General features: G+C 40.9%; 1 protein-coding gene across 1 annotated transcript in view; it reads left to right on the forward strand.

The window, feature by feature from the left end:
- LOC144585876 (ALK tyrosine kinase receptor-like) overlaps positions 1-23,308 on the forward strand; it is a 683,258-nt gene that overhangs the window by 564,658 nt on the left and 95,292 nt on the right. Inside the window, exon 5 of the mRNA XM_078383225.1 lies at positions 13,916-14,043. Coding sequence (XP_078239351.1) covers positions 13,916-14,043 — 128 coding nt within the window. The remainder of the gene's footprint in view (positions 1-13,915; positions 14,044-23,308) is intronic.

Genomic DNA, 23,308 nt, shown 5'->3' on the forward strand with positions numbered 1-23,308 from the left:
CTGCAGATCATTGAGGATTAGACATGGGGATGAATATAAAAACAAATCAGGATATTCAAGGAATATCCCTGATTCGACAGATATTCGTTGTTTCGTATTCTTGGGCTCCAGAGACCCTGATGAATATGAAGCAACGAATATAACCCTTTTATATTTGTCCCTTCATTCCCTATCTGCTTATGCCCCCCATGGAACAGCTGTTCCTCAGAGGCATAAACAGAGAGGGATTTTCCCTTTGGGGGCTTGCTAAAGCCTAACAGAAGGGCTGGGGAATGGCTTGGATCAGGCTTTCCCCCTCTTTCTAGCCTCAGTGGCACAGGAAGAGGGGGAAAGGCATCAAAGTGATCCGAAGCCAGGGGATCCATTTGATCCCTTTCCCCCTCTTCCTATGCTGCTGGGAATAGAAAGAGGGGGGAAGCCCAATCTGACCCATCGCCCAGCCTCACTGCCTTTCCAAAGGCAGTGCATCCGGGGATTACTTTGAACCATTTCCCCCCTCTTCCTGTGCTGTGTGGCATAGAAAGGCTCTGGGGGCTGCGTTTTTTTCTTTTTCTTTTTCTTTTAGATAGCCCAAGGGACTGTCTAAAAAAGAAAATGAACCAATGAACCAACAAATGGTTCCTCAAGACACTGGGGGGGGGGTTCAATTTGTGTTTCATGAGTCAAGTTTGACAACCCACGAACCAAGATTAAGTGCCATTTTGGTGCTTCGTCCCCATCACTATTGATCATACATCTCAGTAGTCTCAGTTTGGAGTTGTGACTACTAATTAGTTCTGCCATTCTCTCTAGCAGGTCTGCCTTATGGCAGGTTTTTCTTGGGCACCAGTTTATCTCTGTCAAGCTGCATTTTCACCATGTTAGATAGGTATTGTGGTTTCAGAAATGACTGACTCTGTTTTGAGCCTCTGTGTTCTGGTTCTGAGCAAATGTGCTTATATCTGAGAGCTTGGCTGAAGACAACAGACTTAGTGGTATGTTTGGATGGAAGCAAAATGTATGTAAATATGTGTAACAGTCGGTAGGTTTCCAATATAATGTGATATATATTCAGAAAGTGTGCTTATTGTGTGGACTGGCTCAAGCTTAGTTTGATGGAAGCATGAAATTAATTGGTAGAATCTCTCCAATGATTGCTTGCTGTAGGCCCCGATGATTTAAAAAATGACATTGATGAACCTCAAGTTCATTGGTGAACTTCAGAGAGAGTGCTGTGCACAGGAACTGCAGAACAAACATTGTTCAAAGCCAACCATAAATAAGATTGCATACTGTGGAGTCATGTGTATACTTATTGATGTGCTGGAGATGTATTCTATTGCCAAAGGTGAAATAATGATATGTGAGTACAGATTTCTACAGTTTGCTACGCAGATTTATCATGGCCTCAGTTTAAATAGTATTCTTTATGGCTTGAAGACCATCTTTGTGAGAAATATTAGTGTAAAGTGCCTGCACATACATTGTGGCCGGGTTTATGTCCTCTGGAAAAGTGGACTCAACTGTGACTAGACTGCAGTTTCCTTAGGAAACAGTGTTCCAGAGGACACCATCCTGGCCACAAGAGGTATACAGGCATTTTCTCTTTCTTCCCCATTCCTTGCCCTCCCCCTCAACCCCTTTTTTGTACTTTATAGATTTTGTTATATATATTTGTATTTATTGTTAACTGTTACACACTGCACTGATGGTTCTCTTAAGATCCTCATGGCACAATGGTTAAATTGCCTTCTATCCCTCCAAGGTTGGTAAAATGAGTACCCAGCTTGTTGGGGGGGGGGGGGAGTCAATGTGTAGCCTGCATAATTAACTTGTAAACCACCCCAAGAGTGCTTTAAGTGCTATGGAGTGGTATATAAGCAACACACTTTTTACTTTTTAACTGAAAAGATGGATTGTAAACCTTGCAACCCAAAAGAGATACTGCCGTAAATCCAATTGCTGATCCCAACTAGAGAAACCCACTGAATTAATGGGACTTAAATAAGAATTTAACTAATATTCAACAATTTCAGCATTGTACTATGTTGTACGTCCAAAGTATCTTGGAACTGGCATCTCAGAGGTACAATACAAACACTGTGTTGAAATTTGTGAATAGTAAGACAACACATTATTTAACTTCTATACAGAATACATCATGCGAAAGGCTGGACTGAATAAATCCCAAGCTAGAGTTAAGATTGCTGGAAGAAATATCAACAACCTCAGATATGCAGATGATGCCACTCTGATGGCAGAAAGTGAGGAGGAATTTAAAAAAACTCTTAATGAGGGTGAAAGAGGAGAGCACAAAAAATGGTCTGAAGCTCAACATCAAAAAAACTAAGATCATGGCCACTGGTCCCATCATTTCCTGGCAAATAGAAGGGGAAGATATGGAGGCGGTGACAGATTTTATTTTCTTAGGCTCCATGATCACTGCAGATGGTGAAAGCAGCCACAAAATTAAAAGACGCCTGCTTCTTGGGAGGAAAGCGATGACAAACCTCGACAGCATCTTAAAAAGCAGAGACATCACCTTGCCAACAAAGGTCCACATAGTCAAAGCTATGGTTTTTCTGGTAGCTATATGTATGGAAGTGAGAGCTGGACCATAAAGAAGGCTGATGGCCGAAGAATTGATGCTTTTGAATTTTGGTGCGGGAAGAGACTCTTGAGAGTCTGCTGGACTGCAAGGAGAACAAACCTATCAATTCTGAAGAAAATCAACCCTGAGTGCTCACTGGAAAGACAGATCCTGAAGCTGAGGTTCTAATACGTCGGCCATCTCATGAGAAGAGATGACTCCCTGGAAAAAAACTTGATGTTGAGAAAATGTGAAGGCAAGAGGAGAAGTGGACGACAGAGGACGAGATGGTTGGACAGTGTAATTGAAGCGACCAACATGAATTTGACCAAACTCTGGGAGGCAGTGGAAGACAGGAGTGCCTGGTGTGCTCTGGTCCATGGGATCACGAAGAGTCGGACACGACTTAACGACTAAACAACAAAAGGCAACACATTATAAACTAACCCAAGCAAAACTCTTTGCTATCAGTGCAAATGCATAGTTGACACCCAGAGAGGACACTATGGCTTCATTTTTCAAACCTAAAAAGTACACAAACAGCACCTGAGATAAATATATTCAATGTGGTGAATGTTCTATCCATTGTCTCTTGTACATCTTCTTCTTTCTACAGATTCTTCCAGTGGCATATATTTTGTCATTAGTGAGCAACAAAATGGCCAGTAAAATCTATCACTTCTCATATACTTTCCTCATCATATACAGTGCTGGACCATTGAATTTGTAGTTAACTCAGAGGATTGATCTTAAAGATATGATTTTACTGCCTTTGGTGTGGTATTTGGGTTGTTTCTGCTAAGGGACCAGAAGCACAGAAACCAGTTGGTGGTTCCCACATCCAAATCCGGGGCATTTGTAAGGCAGCAGTACAAGAATTTTGACATTTTTGATAACAATGAAAAATGTACATGAAGATGTAGCATTTGAAAAGTTTTGCAAAGTTACAAGTGCCATAAACAGGGTAGGAGCTTTAAAGAATAGTATTGCACTAATACTTTACTTGGATTCTTAACAAAAGCCCAGTTATTCAAAGATTATGAGACTAAGAAGCTAACATTAACATGTTAATGTGTTAATCCTGATATTAGGTATATGAAGAACAATTGCTAAATTAGTTATTCCTGCTCGAGACTGAAGGATGCCTATGATAATGTTGATGTACATTGTCATGGCATGAAATGGCAAGGAATTTTCAAGCCCGCTTGAGATTCTTCTCCTCCATTGTGAGAAGTATATGGCTATTTTTTCCCCTTGGGGTTTCTCCAGCCTGTCTGTGCATAAGTAGTGTTGTTTCCCTTGTTGAAACTCAGCACACATAGCAAGCATACATAGAAAAACTGGCTGATTGATAATTAGACACAAACAACTAAACCAATGCTTCTGATTTTTTACAGTCCATGCAACAAAGCACAGGCTGCAATAGCTTTCAATGATTTGATCTGTTTGAACAAAAGTATTCTTGCAAAGGCAAAACCTCTAGTCAAAACTGATAGAAAACAGCTCACTGTCTCAGGCTAGGACAACATTTTGTGGTTTCTTGTTCTTGCATATGAGAATAAGACAAGCAAAGGTTTTTATCTATGTCTGTTGTACAGTCACACAAACTACAGACAGCATGCATGGTTATAAATAAAACTCCTACATGCTCATACTGCAGGGCTTGTGAGAGAGGTGTGATTAAGTATTTGTTGTTTCACTGTTCTCACTGTTTACAGATCCCATAATTCTCCAACATGGCAGTTGTACCTGACAGACATTTACAGACACCTAAATGTGGCTCACCTGAGAGAAAGGCCTTAGCTGGAAGGTGCACTTCTCTTCTGCACAGGAAGCTAGGTGGAGTTAGGCTTTGCTAGGCCACAAATTCTTCCAGCTTAGGCCTTTCTCTCAGGTGAGCCAAACTGGTGTCTATCAGATAAAATTTCCAGATTTCAGAAGCTCAGCACAATCTGGATTAGTTAGTATCATGGGGGAAGGTTTCCAAGGAATATCAGGAATCTCTAAGTAGAGTAAAATTCTGGAAAACCCTTGCCAGTCAAAGTTAATAATACTGTACTGGGCCAGAAGGACCAAAGTTCTGCCTTTATATAAGGCAGCTTCCTATGCTCTTAGTGTTGTTCTTGCTGATTAAAATTAATTAACAGCAGCAACAATTAGAATAGCTAGAGGCAACAGCAAGTGGTCAACATGGAGTTCTAACCCTGTGGTATCACTGCCAAGATGTGTTTGTGATGTGCTATCAAGTTGGAACCAACTTAGGACAAAACCATAATAGGGCTTTCAAGTTAAGTGAGATTGATTGATTGATTGATTGATTGATTGATTGATTGATTGATTGATTGATTGATTGATTGATTGATTGATTGATTCATAATTGATCATCTTTCTCCTCAAAAGGACCCAAGGCAGCTTACATAATTAAAACAGTATTTAAAAGCTAAAAACAGTAAGTATACAAATATTTTAAAAGAATTAAACAAATATTAAACAATTAAAAGAATTAAACAAAATGATAACTAAGATCAATATTAAAACAAATGGAAAACAGAGCACAACAATCGATTTAAAGCCCCTCTCAGGCTACCAGTCATTAAGGGAAAGCCTGCCTGAAGAGCAAGGTCTTTGCCTTCCTGAGAAAGGACAGCAAAAATGGGGCCAGCCTAGCTTCCTGTGGAAGAGAGTTCCAGAGTCAGGGAGCAGTGACAGAGAAGGCCCTCTCCCATGTTCCCACCAAGCACACCTGTGAAGGTGGTGGGACCAAGAGAAAGGCCTCCCTTGATTATCTTAATGCCCAGGCAGGATTATAGAAGGAGATGTGGTCTTCTAGGTAGCTTGAACCCAAGCCGTTTAGGTCTTTATAGGTTAAAACCAGCACTTTGTGCCCAGAAATGGATGGACACCCAGTGGAGCTATTTTAACAGGGGAGTAATGTGTCCACTGTAACCAACCCCAGTTAACAATGTTGCTGTGGCATTTTGGACCCTTTGGAGTTTCTGAACACTTTCCAAAGGCAGCCTCACATAGAGTGTGTTACAGTAATCCAACCACGATGTAGCTAGGGCATTTGTCACCATGGCCAGAGTAGACCTCTCAAGAAATGGGAGCAGCTGGTGCACTAGTTTTAACTGTGCAAAAGCACTCCTGGCCAGCACTGAAACCTGGGCATTCAGGCTCTGGGGTGATCCAAGAACACCCCCAGACTGCATGCATGTTTTCAGAGGGAGCGTAAACCCATCCAGTGTAGGCGAAACCCTATTCCTTGCTCTGGTTTTCGACTGACTGGATTAAGTTTCAGTTGATTTGCTCTCATCCAGTCCATTAATGACACCAGACATTGGATTTAGATGGAATGGAGAGACAGAGTTGGGTGTCATCATCAGAATTCCGGACAATTTCTCCCAAAGGTTTCATGTAAATGTTAAATAGCATAGGGGAAAAAACAGAACCCTGAGGGATACCACAGGCCAATGGCTAGAATGTCAAACAAGAGTCCCCCCAGCACCACCCTCTGAGTTCTTCCCTCCAGAAAGGGCTAGAGCCACTGTAAAACAGTTCCTCCAAGTCCCATCCCAGAGAGACGGCCCAGATACCATGGTCAATGGTAATCAAAGCCTCTGAGAGGTCCAGCAGAACCAACAGGGACACACACACCCTGTCCTGTTTCCAGAGTAGGTTGTCCATCAAGGTGACCAAAGCAGTTTCTGTCCTATAACCATGCCTGAAGCCATATTGAAATGGATCCAGATAATCCAGAGCTGAATACCTGGAGCTGAAAAGCCATAACCCACTCCAGCACCTTGCCCAAGAGAATGGCCAGTAATTAACCAATACTGTGGGTCCAAGGAAGATTTTTTCAATAATGTTCTTACTGCTGCCTCCTTTGAGCAAGCTGGGATCCTATCCTGCTGCAAGGAGGCATTCACTACCCCTTGGACCTACTCAACCAACCACTCTCTGGCAGCTTTTATAAGCCAAGATAGGCAAGGGTGGCATTCACCTCTCCAAGGGTCCTGTCCACATCACCAGGCTGCAAAAACTGAAACTTCTCCCATCAATAGAGAATAAGCAGGAGCCATTGTTACATCTTCAGGACATGTATTAACTACAACATACAAGTCAGAGCAGATCCGATTAATTTTGCCTGCAAAGTGTTGTGCATATTTTTCACAGCAAGCTACTGAGTGGTCAGCACTATCTTCCTGAGGGCCATGATGTAACTGGTCATTGACCACTCAGAAGAGCTCCTCTGGATGGCTCTGTGCAGATACAATGGTGGTGGCAAAGAATTACTTCTTTGATGCCACCACTGCCACGGAATAGGCCTTCCAATGTTCTCTAGCTCATGTGGTCGTCACATAGGCAGTGGCTAAAGAACTGCACCTGCACTAACCAATTGTTAATTACATTCTTCTTCTTCAAGACCTAACACAGGGGACCAGTTTGCCTCTACTTCGTGGGAGGGGATGCTTAGGAGCAATTGTGTTAACAGTCCTGGCCATTTCCCCATTCCATAGACCAATCTGGGCTTCAGCTGAATCACCTGCAAAAGCAACAGGAAACTCCCTGAAAGCCGTCAGAAAACCATGTGGGATCTACAGCCTCCTGGGATGGACCATCTTAATTGGTCCTCCACCCCTGAAGAGGTTCTGCATTCCAGTGAGTCAACCCCAAACAGATTATGACCTGTCCATGACAACGGAACTGCAAAGAGTTCCTCCACACCTAGATCACCAATATCTACCCCAGTATAGAAAAACAGGTCTAAAGTGTGCCCTGCAGCATGAGATGATTAATGATTTTATCAGTTGCATCACCAACCCCGTGAGCTTTCATAATGCAGCACAGGGGTTTAAACCCAAGCTTCCTGAGTCTTAGCCCATCACTTTATCCACTGCAGTATTTCATGATTGTGCCCTCCAAAATGACTGAAGGTCAAATGGCAATTAGCAGTTTATTTGTGCTTTGGAGAATTTTGAGGTGGCGTGTGCGACTCCTTTTCAGAATTTAGACCAAAACCTTTTCTTTCTTTCTTTTTTTCAGCTAAAAAATATTTTCTGAGATAAAGCCACATGCACCAAGATTATAAAATGGCTGGCCTTCCTCCCCCCCCCCCCGAATGTTTCCAAAGACATTTCTGAAAGATTTAGCCACTCATGCTGCATATTTTTAAATTAATCTGGCCCCTAGTGAGCCCTCCACTGTCCTGAATTCCAGCAACATAAAATATCTGCCTCGCATCAGCTTTGAAAGTTTAATATAGTTTCTGTGGTAAACTATGAGAGGCCAGAGAATTTAAAAGTAATGTTTATTGCACCAGTAACTCAGAAAAGCAATTCTTAAAACTCCTGACACACTTAGCCAGGGGGTTAGTAGAAGCAAAGAGATAGAAATCATTGTGCAGGGCCACCATGTACCTGGAATTAAAATCCATCTGTCTTGGAAACAGTAAGGAATGTTTTGCACAACATCCAGATGCTACTGCATTTCAGTGTAAATCACCTGCATAGCTGGCTCAGCCCCCTGCTTTGATGGAATAATTGTTTGCTAGAGCTTCCAAATAGCACAGATCCTGCTGCTTTTGTCACCAGATATTTAAGAGACTCAGCTGACTGCTGGGTTAAAGGACTTGGGGAAGTCACATGCTCAACTATCGTTGGTTTGTGACTGTGACTGGTAAATCATATTCTTATTTTTGCTAACAGATCTGCACTGAGAGAAGTGTCCATCTTGTGAAAATCAACATTGCTGGAAGCAATTTCCCACTCTGTTTTTGGTAATGATGAATCAGGTTACCACATTTTGCTAAAGTCATGTCTGCTTCCCAGTCACAAATCAAGGACAAAATGCTTTGCCTTTTGGTTGTTCATTCTGGACCATACAAATCATGTCATTATCAGCTAGCTAACATTTTTTTAGGAAAGACTCAGTTTTTAAAAAGATACCACTATGATTTTTATTCATTTGTCCATTGCATGTTAATTGTAATTGGGTTTTTGTACATCTAAAAACAATGGTATTCTTTTCATTTTATAGTTTTTTATTTGCTTTAAAAAGGAAAAACCAGAGATCTGTTCAGGAAAATTGGAGATATTAGAGGAACATTTCGTGCAAAGATGGACATGATAAAGGACAAAAATGGGAGAGACCTCACAGAAGCAGAAGACATCAAGAAGAGGTGGCAAGAATACACAGAGGAATTATATCAGAAAGATGTGGATATCCCGGACAACCCAGACAATTTAGTTGCTGACCTTGAGCCAGACATCCTGGAGAGTGAAGTCAAGTGGGCCTTAGAAAGCCTGGCTAACAACAAGGCCAGTGGAGGTGATGGCATTCCAGTTGAACTATTTAAAATCTTGAAAGATGATGCTGTTAAGGTGCTACATTCAATATGCCAGCAAGTTTGGAAAACCCAACAGTGGCCAGAGGATTGGAAAAGATCAGTCTACATCCCAATCCCAAAGAAAGGCAGTGCCAAAGAATGCTCCAACTACCGCACGATTGCACTCATTTCACACGCTAGCAAGGTTATGCTCAAAACCCTCCAAGGTAGGCTTCAGCAGTATGTGGACCGAGAACTCCCAGAAGTACAAGCTGGATTCCAAAGAGGCAGAGGCACTCGAGACCAAATTGCTAACTTGCGCTGGATTGTGGAGAAAGCTAGAGAGTTCCAGAAAAATATCTACTTCTGCTTCATTGACTATGCAAAAGCCTTTGACTGTGTGGACCACAACAAACTATGGCAAGTTCTTAAAGAAATGGGAGTGCCTGACCACCTTATCTATCTACTGAGAAACCTGAGGGCCTGGCGTGCTCTGGTCCATGGGGTCACGAAGAGTCGGACACGACTAAACGACTAAACGACAATGACGATTTATAGGCTATCTTTTCTGGTGAAACTTTCCCAAAGCAGTGTATGTGGTAAAAGAAGCAGTATAGTAATAATATATTTTTTAAAAAAACCAGCTTTTACAAATAAAGCCACATGCACCAAGATTATAAAATGGCTGGCCTTCCTCCCCCCCCCCCGAATGTTTCCAAAGATATTTCTGAAAGATTTAGCCACAAAACTCTGACTTCATAGCTACTTCAACTTTGCTAATGCCTAGATCAATGGCATGGCTCTGGACATATGTTTGGCACCCTACTATATGAATTTATGGATAACCTGGCAAAATGTTGCCTGAATTCCTATACCCTAAAGCCTGGCCTGTATCTGAGGTATATTAATGACATCTTCATCGCATGGACTCACAAAGAGGAATCACTTGAAAAATTCCATGAGTACTTTGATAACTTTCATCCAGTCTTCAATGAGAGATGCATTTTATGCACACCACAGAACAACTGCACAGTAGACATTTGTGCAGAGAGAGAGATGTTCATTAGTCACTGAACCTCTCTCTCTCTCTCTCTCTCTCTCTCTCTCTCTCTCACACACACACACACACACACACACACACACACACACACACACACACACCCCTCCAGGTTCCAAGCAGAACACACCACACAATCCGTTGTCTACAGCCAAGCCCTTCGATATAACCACATCTTCTCAGATTAACAAGATAAAAAGTCATGGATTGAGAACTGGCCGTTCTGAAGCAACAATGCCTACTTAATTAGGTGAAAAAGCAATTTGATGAGAGAATGGTCTCCAAGAACAAGCTACTACGAGACATACTCAAAAGAGAAAATGACAAATTATAATTGGCTATCACCTACAGTTATCAACTGAAACCAGTAGTACATAACATCAAAGACCTACAACAGATTCTGAAGGCCACTGCTCCCCTCTCCCAAGCTTTTGGGATGGCAGGCTTTTGCTTGCTTACAGACAGCCCTCCAGACTTACAGCGACTGGCTTTTAATAAGCCATACAACGTGAGTGCAAAAAAAGAAACTAGACCCTGTTTCAAACTTAGATGTTAAATTTGTCCCCATGTGTATTTTGATAACACCTTTACATGTTCTGCCAAGGTCACCCGTGAAAGCCCATTTACTTGTTCATCATCTAAAGATGAAATACACCATCCTCTGCCATCCCTGTATCTCTGCACAGGACAATCTCTGTGCAAGAGACAATTACCTGTGCTTTTGTAATTTTTTTAAAAAAATCATATAAACATAGAACATATTAAAACACATAATAAAAAGATCTTCTCTCTCACACAAACACGCATACAGAGAGAGACACCAGGACCATCTGGAAGTTACAGTCATTCCCCCCGCCCCCTGGAGCCCCATTCCCCTTGCAAAGGTGTATGCCTCTTCCCCTTTATTAATACATAATCAATGGATTCTCCCCATACATCTATAAATATATCCTTATCAACCTCTTCTTAAGTTTAAGATTACATGTTAACTTATTATTAATATCTTTATCCCAAACTTATCTATACAATTTGCTTAAATGATAGTGATACATCCTTTTCCTGTTCCTAGGTACAATTAATATTGCCACTTTTAATAAACTGGAAATTAATTCTTTAGTTAGTCAGTTATGTTGCTTCCTATAAATTTGATAAAAGTGCTATTTTAGGACAAAACAGCACTTCTAAATTTACCTTAGTTACTTTGTTTATATCCTTAAAGACCAATTGCAAAATTTCAATATATTCTTGCATTCTACCACATATAAAAATAAGTACCTACTTTCTGACATTCTCTCCAACACAACTTGGAATAATTAATATTTATTTGATTTAATTTTACAGAGTTAAATACTGCCTCCTAACTAACTTACAGACATTTCCCTTTATCCTTACAGACATAGCTTTCTATTGTTGGATGATCTGCTCAGATTTTATAAAATATTATTCTCTTCTCACAGCAACATTGTGACATAGGTCAGAATGGAAGGCACTGAGCTATCCTAAGCAGAAATTAAGTCATAATCATCCTAGTGGAAGACCAATACTTTTATTGACTCTATCTCTTGCATGTGTAAATATTCTGATGAAAGAAACTTTCTCACTGTATGGAGCCAGTAGCCACAAATGGAGACAAGCAGGTTAATCAAGTGAGATAACTGAATGACCTCCTCCAGTAATCATATAACAGGATTATGAAACCACAAAGAAAAATGTCTGGAATATGGAAGTGAAGGTGGTTCATTTAAATGTAGAATGTTGTTAGCTTCAGATAATGGCTGTAAAACATACTTATTCTCTGAAAAATATTTTACTACTGGCCTTTTAGATTTATTTAAAGCTATTGAACCATTCTTATATACATGTCTAATAATGCTGTCTGAAAGCAAGTCATAGAAACAGCACAATGTGTTCTTGTTTATTTTTAAAAAAAATTACAGCTGAAATTGCTCAGAAAATATTTCTAACAAGGCTCTTTAGAAAGCTCTTCTTTTGCATATGTCCTGACAACCAATTGCAGTAGACGAAACTAGAAAACAGGGTCCCAGACTCACCTGGGATCATCCTGTTGAGGCCAGAGTGGCAGTCCGAGGGCTGTGGCAAGCAGTGGAGAGGGCTTGAGCTGTCATGGTGGCAGCTGTGCTGAATGTTTTGGATGCTGACAGGGCAGTGGTGGGTGATTCCGCCCTCACTCCCAGCTTCCCATTAGCTGTCAGAAGCTTCATTCTGGTCCACCTGACCAACATATGATAGGAGCCAAGGAAGTTGCTCCAGTCAGTTTGCCACTGTTTTCCCCCTTTTTCCCTCCCTTGCTTTTTGGTAGTGGTATAGTGGCACAATTATTTGTGCTTTAGTACTCGAGGACTTGTTTTTGAGTGGTTATTATGGGCATTATGTTTTTGATAGTGGTTTGGTAATACAAATTAAAGTTGGTGGCAGGGATTCAGGTTATCAGTCAATTGTTGCAGGTATTATATGTCTTCTTGTTTGGCACTTTGGGGCACTGGAGTTGGATCCAGGTGGCATGAGGGCAACCAGAAGGAATTTGCTCACCCTGTTTGTTAAGGGAATCTCCTTAAGGACACTTGAGGCAGGGGCCATGGCCTGGCCTTGTTCAGGAGCCCATCGGCCCAGCCTTACTCTCAGGTAGCATATTCCTTTGTGGCCTTCAGAGGACTGTCACCTTCAGCATCTGCTGAGGAGGTTGGTGGTAGCTGTAGAGGGGAATTTGGGTCTCTCAGTTAAACAGATCCAATTCCCCAGTGTTGGCCTAGGGACTGTTGCTGCAACCAAAAAAAAAGTGACCTTTTTTTCTTCCTATGAATTGTGTGCTATAATTTTGTAATGTAGATTTTTAGGTGGCCTCAGGTCTGCTCAGCACTAGGCCAACAAACATATTTTCTTTTCTCTACTCGGTGGCCCAGAACAATCTGTGTAGAGAATTAAAGAACCCAAGAATGGGGTGGAGATGGGTTCGGATAGGTGGAACAAAAGAACTCTGTAAGTTTCTACTTCCAAACAAGTCTCCAGCAACAATAATGAATTAAAATACGAATTTCTACGTTCCACAGTTGTTGTTTTTTTAAGTATAGTGATAATGGTGAATAATTTCCTTAGGAACTACACTTGGACAGCTGAACATGTGGAATGATTTAAAATTATTTTTGCAATTTTGGGTACTGCTTTTACTTATCTATGACTCAGACAACATTTCTGTTGTTCTTAAGTAATTTATGCAATTTCTGTTACTCATTGGGGAACATAACATACATTATTATTATCTCTTAGCTCTAAGTATCCAGTCCCCTTATTCCAGAGTTTTCTTTTAAAAAAACACACACACCAACAACAATCAACATAAAAGTAAAACAAGGAAATGGGCTATTTTAATGTTAAACCTCCTAACAGAGTTGAGAAGGAGATGCTGCTTCCCCAAATGAAACAGAATGTTTCAGAGATGTAAGGCTGGGAATTGCAGCTATGCAACTAACCCCTTGAGAGAAACTTATCACTGTAAATCTGAATAACAGATTCAGATGGGCTGGAGGGTGAGGGGGTGGTATTTAAAACATCCCTGTCTGTTACATATTACACAGCTCTGTGTGCAGGGTAGAAACACACATAAAAAGTTGTGCTGTTTTCAAATCACACAAAGATATCTGTGAGAGATCAGTAAGCGCAGACCTGTGATAGATCAGAGTGATAAAAGTGTCATTAGCTTGGTGAGGTAGCCATTCCTTGTAACATCTCTGCTCTCTGGAAGTTTTTTTCTGTTTCTATTCTTCTTTAAAACAACAACAAATAAAGTACTGGTGCAAGGAAAAGCCAGTAGAAAAACAGCCTAGAGTGCCAGTGTAATGGGGCAGGTGTGGGCTGGTCGCTTCTGGATCTGTGCCTCTTGCAAGCTAGCTGTTTTCCTCACCATGCTTGTCCTGTGTTCTTTCTTCTTGCTATGCAATGAGAACAGATGGGTGCTGCTTCAGGAAAGAGTTGGACACCTTGAGAAACCTTTTCGGATCTCCTTGGAATATATCGCTCGTGGGAACAGAAGTGTAGCTGCCATTGATTCATTTGCGATGAAGAACTGCACAACAGGTAAAACGGATACCCCCACCCACCCCCATCACCCTATTCAAATGTATTCCAGTGACTGGAGTTGATGAGAACAATAGCTATTATTTGGCATTTCTGTTTCTAGCTAGAGAAGTGCTAGAGATTTTCCCTTAGCCCATGTTTTCATCCTGGTCCACCAGTCCTCTTTTGTAAAATAGGTATGTAATCAGCTAATAGCAAAATGCTGCTGCTTTGGGCACTATTTTATTGGTAGTTTTTACATCTCTCTTGTATTTTGGGACTCCTGTGATTTTATTATCAGCTGCCTTGAATACACTTCACTATAGAAAAGCAAGACAGATGTAGTAAGGATCAATAAATGATACATATTTCCCTGCCCTTTCTATAGATTTCAAATCTGTGGATAACCATATTCCACTGTTTTTGACTGTTCCAATAGGTTCCTGATATGTATCCCAGTAGTATATTTTCTTTTGGTGCCTTCCCCCCCCAATTCCTCCATCTTGCTTTGAAAATTGGCTTTTAAGCACCTCAAAATGTGTCACCCTTTTCCAGAAGTCCTTTCTTGCGAGGTACAACTCAGTGATCTGTTTAAATACATAGCTGCCATATCCTTTCTGCTTTTGAAGCATTCTTGTTCACATTTTGAGGATCTGAAATATTAACCCCACAGCACCGTCATGAAAGAATAAGTCGCCTTGTACCAGATTCTTCTGACCTCCTGTTAAGACATCATCTTGAAAAGGCAAATTTCAGTGGTGAATATGGGCAAGAACAAACTGGTACAAAGTGCAGGGGTAAAATCGAAACAAAAAAAACCCAAATGGACAGAATGTTTTGAAACTCCAGAAAAATAACTGAGCGGTGTCCTGTAAATTCAGGATTTGCAATAGTTAAGCTTTTTGTATTTGTTACCAAGACATTCTTCTTATTTCACTGAATGACTGTGTGTGTCAGAGAAATATATCACTTGTATTGATTCACGAATTGAAGGAGATCTAGGTTTCCATTGTATCACAACCTTTGTATATAATCTTGAGAGCACTGAAGTGCAACCCTGACTGTCTGACTGTTTCCCATTTCTTTCCCTGTGTGTGGAACCAGTGTAAGAACAAAGCTACTTTTTGCTCTAGTCTCGCCCCCTACCCCTGCTCAAAAGGATAAACTATGGATGGGTCAGAACGATAATACTAGTTTCTTTGCTTTTTTTTTAATTTGAGGAAATCGTGTCTGAATATCTTCAAATGAGTGATACTTAAATGTTATTGTCGGTATATGCTGTCAAGTCAGAACCAATTTATAGTAACTGCAGTAAGTGAGATAGTTTTACCAGTTTCACACTCCCGGTAAATTGCCATTGCTGAAGAGGGATTTGAACCCAGGCCTCTTTAGTTCTGGTCCATCACTCATTCCACTATACCATACTAGGTATCTGATGCTTAAATAGCTAAACTAAAAGATTATAACAGTGTCCAGGCTGGAGAAGTTGGCCTGTGGAATTTGATCTCTATATCAGTTTCATCTCAATTTTGGCTAGGGCAGCCATGTTTAAACTAAGGGTGCTTCCAGACAAATCACTCATACCATTCACAGTTTAAAGGCATTGTTCAACTTTCCTAAATGGTGTTTCCTAGGTGAAAACAAACATGGAAGATGCAGTGGGAAATTACAGCAGGGGTGCAAATTGCAACATTGTGGGATCATTCTATAAACTTCCATGAAGGAGGCAGCATGATTGGACTGTAAAAATCTCATTTGTAAGCAATCTCAGTTCCATAAAAGAGGCACCTCTGCTGCTTTGGAACACTGCTAGTTTAGAAACAGCAGGTGACTCAAACCTAGAGATGAGATAAGACAATTGTGGTAGTTCCTTAAAACGGAGACCTGACTATGTTATCCTGGAGCCAGCCAGCCAGCCAAAAACTGCTTCTCAGCCTTTTGGCTAAGATCAAGTGTAGACCTGGCTATGTGATTACATTTGTGGTGCAAAACTCAAATACATGACTACAATAGTTAAGAGCCACATTAAAGATATAGCTGTCAATGTTTTGTGGTAAAATGAGAAGTTTATTTCTAGGAGATGTTACTCGTTTGTGGAGCCTTCTTAGGAAAGGCTATGTAAAGGCCATATTGTTGTTTCTTTAACATAAGCTTTGCTTTTCCTCCCTTTTTAAGTAGGGTGTTTACTACTTCATCCTTAGGTACTGGTGGTGAACGAGTTTTGATTTTCTCTAGAACTTTTCCTCCTAACATAAGCATAAATAGTCCTTTGTTCCTATAGGATTTCTTTAATTCTTGCACATAATCATTTGTTCATCCTTATCTGACAAATTGCTTAGTACTAAAAGGTCAAGGTTCAGCCTACCTTTGCTGATCATATTATTTATAAATTATACCTTCATCTGAACTTTTGTACTGGCATTTCTGAATTTCCAGTATTATTGTTGTCATTACATTGTAGGTAACATGAAAAGCTCTAGCAGGAATTTTGTTGCCCGTTCCCCTCCTTGTTTTGGGTTGCCCATATTACCTAGATAGCTAGGTATTAGCCAGATGCTAAACCTGTTTATCCAGACTTCCCCTAGTGCCTATTCTAAAAACCAACTGACACAGAACCAGTTCTAATACCTCTCCCAATCCTTGTCTGGCCTGTTCTCATGACATCACAAAAGCTTACCACAATGACATCAGAAGTGCCATGTTTCTGCTATCTAGTTTTCGCCCTGGAATCTTGGGGAATAGAATGCTGTTGATCTGACAGCCCTACCTCCACCATGTTGAAAGGGTTTCCGTGATAGTTGTGAGCAAAATCTAAAGAAGAAGCTCTTGGTTCCTGTAACCATTGTATTACTCCCAGTGATGGCTTGTGAGTGGACAAGAAGGCACTCCCCAGAACTATTGTGTCATGTGCACACACGCACACACAACGTATGTGTGTGCCAATATTTATTTATTTATTTATTTATTTATTTATTTATTTATTTATTTATTTATTTATTTATTTATACCCCGTCCATCTGGTATATTCTACCACTTCTGGGCGGTATATTCTACCACTCACAGTTGCTTCATTGGACTTGGTCCCTTGATTTGTTTTAGGATGAGTAATTTCTCTCTCACTCAACATTTTAGAGTGAATGTTTGTTTTTGAAATTGGATCTCTGTCATGCCTGCCATCCTTGCTTGGATTGATCTTGATGATCTGAGAATCCAGTTGGCTGATTTCTCTCATTACAATCCTCCCACTTCCAGTTAAGGATATAGGATGTAGGGAAGAGATGAAGAACATGTGGTCCTCGAGAGAACTGTTGAACTGTATCACCCATAAGCAGCAGTCAGTTTGACCAGTGGATGGGGGTGATTGGAGATATGAAATAAGCAACATTGGAAGGGCTACAGTTTTTCTGTACCTGAGCCAAACTCCAAAAATGACCTACAAGAAGATCCCATAAAGAGCAATCTTGACAGCAGTCCTTGAATGTGTACATTTTTACACTCTTCTCAGAATACTACTTCTCAGACATGGGGGAGAATGGGTGTGTACATATGTGTGAGCTGTCCTTCTGCCCCAAAATATATTGTCAGGACCATAGACCTGTTTGTACATCTGATCATCAGTCCACTGAAATTGGTTGAAAACCAACACTGCTTTTCTACAAAGTATAGTTTCTTTTCTTATCATTGAAGGACTAAACATATATATTAAAACCACCATTTGGCAGGGGCAGGCCTGGTCGAAACAGTGAGGTAAGGGAGACCTGCCCCTAAAATTCAGGGGAAGCCTTTCCCCTGCTCCCACTTGGATGACAGTGTTTTGTGCTATTTGGAATTGCCAGTGCAAAGTCAGATGTATAATTTGGCTTTTCCTCTACCCCGCTAAATAGATTGGCCCTTTCCAGTTGTGGAGGGAACCATTATACAGCACAGATTTCCCTGTGGAGGATGGGACTAATGAAGAATGTCCTCCAGTTCTTCTATTAATTTTGAAACTTTTAAAATAAGATGGGAGGCACACTGTGAGGGTTGAAATATATATAAAGCATATGGTCAGTAAATTAGAGAGAGAGAGAGAGAGAGAGAGATTTAATTCACTGACCATTTGCTTTTGCTTTTCTTAAAAAGATTTAAGTTTTCTTTCTCTGGGCCAGGCACTGGCCCAGTGAAAGGTATTACCTTACTTAACTTCATATTTCTTTTAAAAGAAATTACCATTTTTCTGACAAGTTACCCACTAATATGTGAACCCAGAGCAAAGAATTTACTAACCACTTTTCCACCATAGTAATTTGTAACTGACATTATTAACAGTCGCCCAATAATTTGGCCATTCCACAAGTACAGTAATTGGTACAGCAATATTTAGTAATTGATGGGAATTTCTAGTAATAAAAGCTGAGTTCATTTCCTGAGTAATGTATTGACTTATTAATGGCATTTAATGGTTTTCTTACTAATACTTTCTTACATTTTTGAGTAATTAATTTACTAAATCATATCGCCAAAAAACCTTAATTAAATTAAAGTACTTTGTAATAAGCACAACTGAATGATAATTGTTTTTATTTAACGTCACTAAATTAGGCATGGCTAAGCAGGGGATATTTTTATAATAAGAGAAGAAAACAATGCTTTAAAAATATGTGTAGTATTTATGGTATGGTGTGCCTGATAAAAGCATCTTTTCTCAAACTCAGCAGGTCTGGGAGGAAGCAATTAGCTTCAACATTCTAAGCTTAGAAGTGTAACATGAAAGGCATATTTTGGAGTGTTGTTTTATAAGGTTAACATCTGATGGTCCTCAGCAGTAATCCTGTTAATTGGCAGTCTGCTTTCATAGTATCTATAAGCAACCAAAGCCCTCTCTATTAGCCCAACAGCAGCTGCTAGGGCTGTTTTGCTGACAGATTCCCATAGTATGATATGTGTAGCAATGCAGATAGGCTACTAACTTCTCCCTTCACCTAAGCCTTGTTCAGCCATTCAGGAAAAAAGGCTAGATCATCTGAGGAGAGGGAGAAGGCTTGTTGTTTAATTGTTAAGTTGTGCTCAACTCTTTGTGACACCGTGGACCAGAGCACACCACTTCCACTGTCTTCTACTGCCTCCCGGAGTTGGGTCAAATTCATGTTGGTTGCTTCAATGACACTATCCATCCACCTTATCCTCTGTCGTCCCCTTCTCCTCTTGCCTTCACACTTTCCCAGCATCAGGGTCTTTTCCAGGGAGTCTTGTCTTCTCATGAGATGGCCAAAGTATTGGAGCCTCAGCTTCAGGATCTGTCCTTCCAGTGAGCAATCAGGGTTGATTTCCTACAAAATGGGTAGGTTTGTTCTCCTTGCAGTCCAGGGGACTCTCAGGAGCCTCCTCCAGCACAACAATTAAAAAGCATCAATTCTTTGGCGGTCTGCCTTCTTTATGGTCCAGCTCTCTCTTCTATGCAACACTACGGGAAAAACCATAGCATTGAATATGTGGACCTTTGTCAGCAAGGTGATGTCTCTGCTTTTTAAGATGCTGTCTGGGTTTGTCATCACTTTCCTCCCAGAAAACAAGCGTCTTTTAATTTTGTGGCTGCTGTCCCCATCTGCAGTGATCATGGAGACCAAGAAAGTAAAATCTGTCACTGCCTCCATATCTTCCCCTTCTATTTGCCAGGAGGTGATGGGACCAGTGGCCATGATCTTAGGTTTTTTGATGTTGAGCTTCAGACCATTCTTTGCGCTCTCCTCTTTCACCCTTATTAAGAGATTCTTTAATTCCTATTCACTTTCTGTCATCAGAGTGGCATCATCTGCATATCTGAGGTTGCTGATATTTCTTCCAGCAATCTTAATTCCGCCTTGGGATTCATCCAGTCCAGCCTTCCGCATGATGTATTCTGCATATAAGTTAAATAAGCAGGGAGACAATATACAGCCTTATTGTACTCCTTTCCCAATTTTGAACCAATCAGTTGTACCATATCCAGTTCTAACTGTTGCTTCCTGTCCCACATATAGATTTCTCAGGAAACAGATAAGACAGTCAGGCAGTCCCATTTCTTTAAGAACTTGCCATAGTTTGTTTTGGTCCAGACAGTCAAAGGCCTTTGCGTAGTCAATGAAGCAGAAGTAGATTTTTTTTCTGGAACTCTCTGGCTTTCTCCATAATGCAGCGCATGTTAGCAATTTGATCTCTAGTTCCTCTGCCCCTTCAATATCCAGCTTGTACTTGGTCTATATACTGCTGAAGCCTACCTTGTAGGATTTTGAGTATAACCTTGCTAGCGTGTGGAATGAGTGCAATTGTACAGTAGTTGGAGCATTCTTTGGCCCTGCACTTCTTTGGTATTGGGATGTAGACTGATCTTTTCCAATTCTCTGGCCACTGCTGAATTTTACAAACTTGCTGGCATATTGAATGTAGCAACTTAACAGCATCATCTTTTAAGCTTTTAAATAGTTCAACTGGAATGCCATCACCTCCATTGGCTTTGTTGTTAGCCATGTTTTCTAAGGCCCACTTGACTTCACTCTCCAGGATGTCTGGCTCAAGGTCAGCAACTACATTGTCTGGGTTGTCCGGGATATTTAAATCTTTCTGGTATAATTCCTCTGTGTATTCTTGCCACCGCTTCTTGGTGTCTTCTGCTTCTGTGAGGTCCCTACCATTTTTGTCCTTTATCATGTCCATCTTTGCACAAAATGTTCCTTTAATAGTTCCAATTTTCTTGAACAGATCTCTGGTTTTTCCCTTTCTATTCTTTTCCTCTATTTCTTTGCACTGTTCATTTAAGAAGGCCCTCTTGTCTCTCCTTGCTCTTCTTTGGAAGTCTTCATTCAATTTTCTGTAACTTTCTCTCTCTCCCTTGCATTTTGTTTCCCTTCTCTTCTCTGCTATTTGTAAGGCCTTGTTGGACAGCCACTTTGCTTTCTTGTATTTCTTTTTCTTTGGGATGGTTTTTGTTGCTGCCTCCTGTACAATGTTACAAGCCTTCATCCATAGTTCTTCAGGCACTCTGTCCACCAAATCTAGTTCCTTAAATCTGTTCTTCACTTCCACTGTGTACTCATAAGGGATTTGGTTTAGATCATACCTGCCTAGCCCAGTGGTTTTTCCTACTTTCTTCAATTTAAGCTTAAATTTTGCTATAAGAAGCTGGGAGAAGGCTAACTTGCCTCCACTGTCATTTTTCAACTGTGAAGAATGAAAGTCTACCGTAATTTTTCAGGGTAGATACCCAATGTGGTATAGTGGATACAGTGATGGACTAAGATGCTGGGGACTAGGGTTTGAATCCGTGCGCAACTATGGAGACTCACTGAGGAGCGGAACTATTAAACCATTCTATAAATATCTCATTTACCTTGAAAGCCCTTTGAGGGTTGCTATACGACACTTCTGACATTATGGCACATAGCAACAATAATTTTTCAGGGTTTCAGACCAAATTGGGAGCCTCCACAGTAGCAGGTTGTTGCTCTCTACACAAAGGATAAGCTGGGGTGGGGAATGGGGCTTTTCCTTCCTTTTCTTGTGCATTGTGATTAACCTTTTAAAAAATCCTTATAGGATAATCAAATAAACACAATTCCTGCAACTATGTGTATTTTTCACTGTGGCATGTAGTCCTACTTGTCAGGACACTCTGAGCAACAATGAGTAAGTGCAGGATATAAATAACAATAAAAACAAACAAACAATGTTCTGGGGGAGGGAACAGTTTCAGAACATTTCATTCTCTCTGGACACTTTTCGAATAACTTCGAAGTTGCTGTCCTGAGGAAAAAGGCAATACAAAACAAGACCTGAAAGAAGCAACTGAGATAAGATATATGGATGTTGGAGACCAGGTTTTGCAAACAAACAAACACAGGTCTTTCAGAACATTTCAGTCTATTTGGACACTCTTTGAATGACCTGAATGTCACTATTTTGGAAGGGGGAAAAAACTACTATAAAACAAGACTTTAAAGAGAAACAGCTGAAATAAGATATATACATGTGCTAGAGACCCCTTAAAAGAACTGAATAATCAATAAAGGGTTCTTCAGTCATCATCAAGTGAGAAATGCTACATTGATTCACACAGTTTGCCACTTGTGTCAACTGTGCTGTTGTTATCTTGTAGACTGATAACTGACATTATTCACAGCCTGACAGTCTATTCATTTACTAATGAACCATTGTCACTTTCTCCATTATCTGTATTCCCATTTGGTCATGATGCCATGTATAAATATGATTGTATTTGGTAAGTATGATCTCACTCTAATGTCTGAGGAAGTATAGCCACAAATTATTAAAATATAGCAGTCAGTCTTGAGGATGCTGCAACATCTCTCTCTCTCTCTCTCTCTCTCTCTCTCTCTCTCTGATATGCTTGCACAGACTAACATGATTACTTCTTCCAAAAATAAAATTGTAGTATGACATGCTAGCTACAGTTACCATATTTATCTGTGTATAAAACAACATTTTTCCTAAAATAATTTGAGAAAACAATTGAGTGTCATTTTATACATGGAAGGAAGCAACCGCGCACCCGCTCAGCCGCCTCTTGCTGCCGCTGCCCAATTGCCTCTTCCAGAGCTCACGGCTTGTCCCCTCTAGTGGCTCCGAGGCAGCAGTAGCAGGAGGCGGAAGCGAAGGAGCAGTCACATGTGCTCGGATGCCTCTTGCTGCTGCCTTCCCCTCCCGCCCAATCACCACCTCCCATGAGACTGACGTGTTCAGTTTGACTTGTCCCCTCTGGTGGTGGAGGCAGGAGGAGGCAAAGGCGAAGGCAAACAAGCACTCTCGCGCACTCAGGCATCTCTTCCTGCTACCGCCGCCAGATCACCTCCTCCCATGACCTCCTTAGGGCAGGGGACAAGGTGGTGACGTGAGCTGTAGGTGAGCCTCGGCAGTCGCAGTAGAGGAGGTGATCGGCAGCGGAGGAAGCAGCAACAGGAGATGGAGGTGGAGGAGCAGTTGCCCATTAACTGCTCCTCCGCCTCCATCAAGGGTCAAAATTAGGGGGCTGTTTTATACATTGGGGGATTGTATACATGGTAAGATATGGTATGTGCTTATTTAGCACAAATGAAATGGCTTTAGAACAGGATTATTTACCCTTTTAAAAAAAATCCCAAGGCAATTTCAACATTTTCAGGCCAAAAGGGAGGCAAAAGGGAAGGGTATGTTTGTCTGCACGGCCATGTTGGCTGGGGATTCTGGGCGCTGTAGCCTCAAAAATGAAAAACACACTGGGGCATTCATTAGAATTCCCAATCTAGGCATGTGGCTTTCAGTGGTAACTATTCTA

Source organism: Pogona vitticeps, chromosome 1 (genome assembly GCF_051106095.1).
Source record: "Pogona vitticeps strain Pit_001003342236 chromosome 1, PviZW2.1, whole genome shotgun sequence".
Taxonomy (NCBI): Eukaryota; Metazoa; Chordata; class Lepidosauria; order Squamata; family Agamidae; genus Pogona; species Pogona vitticeps.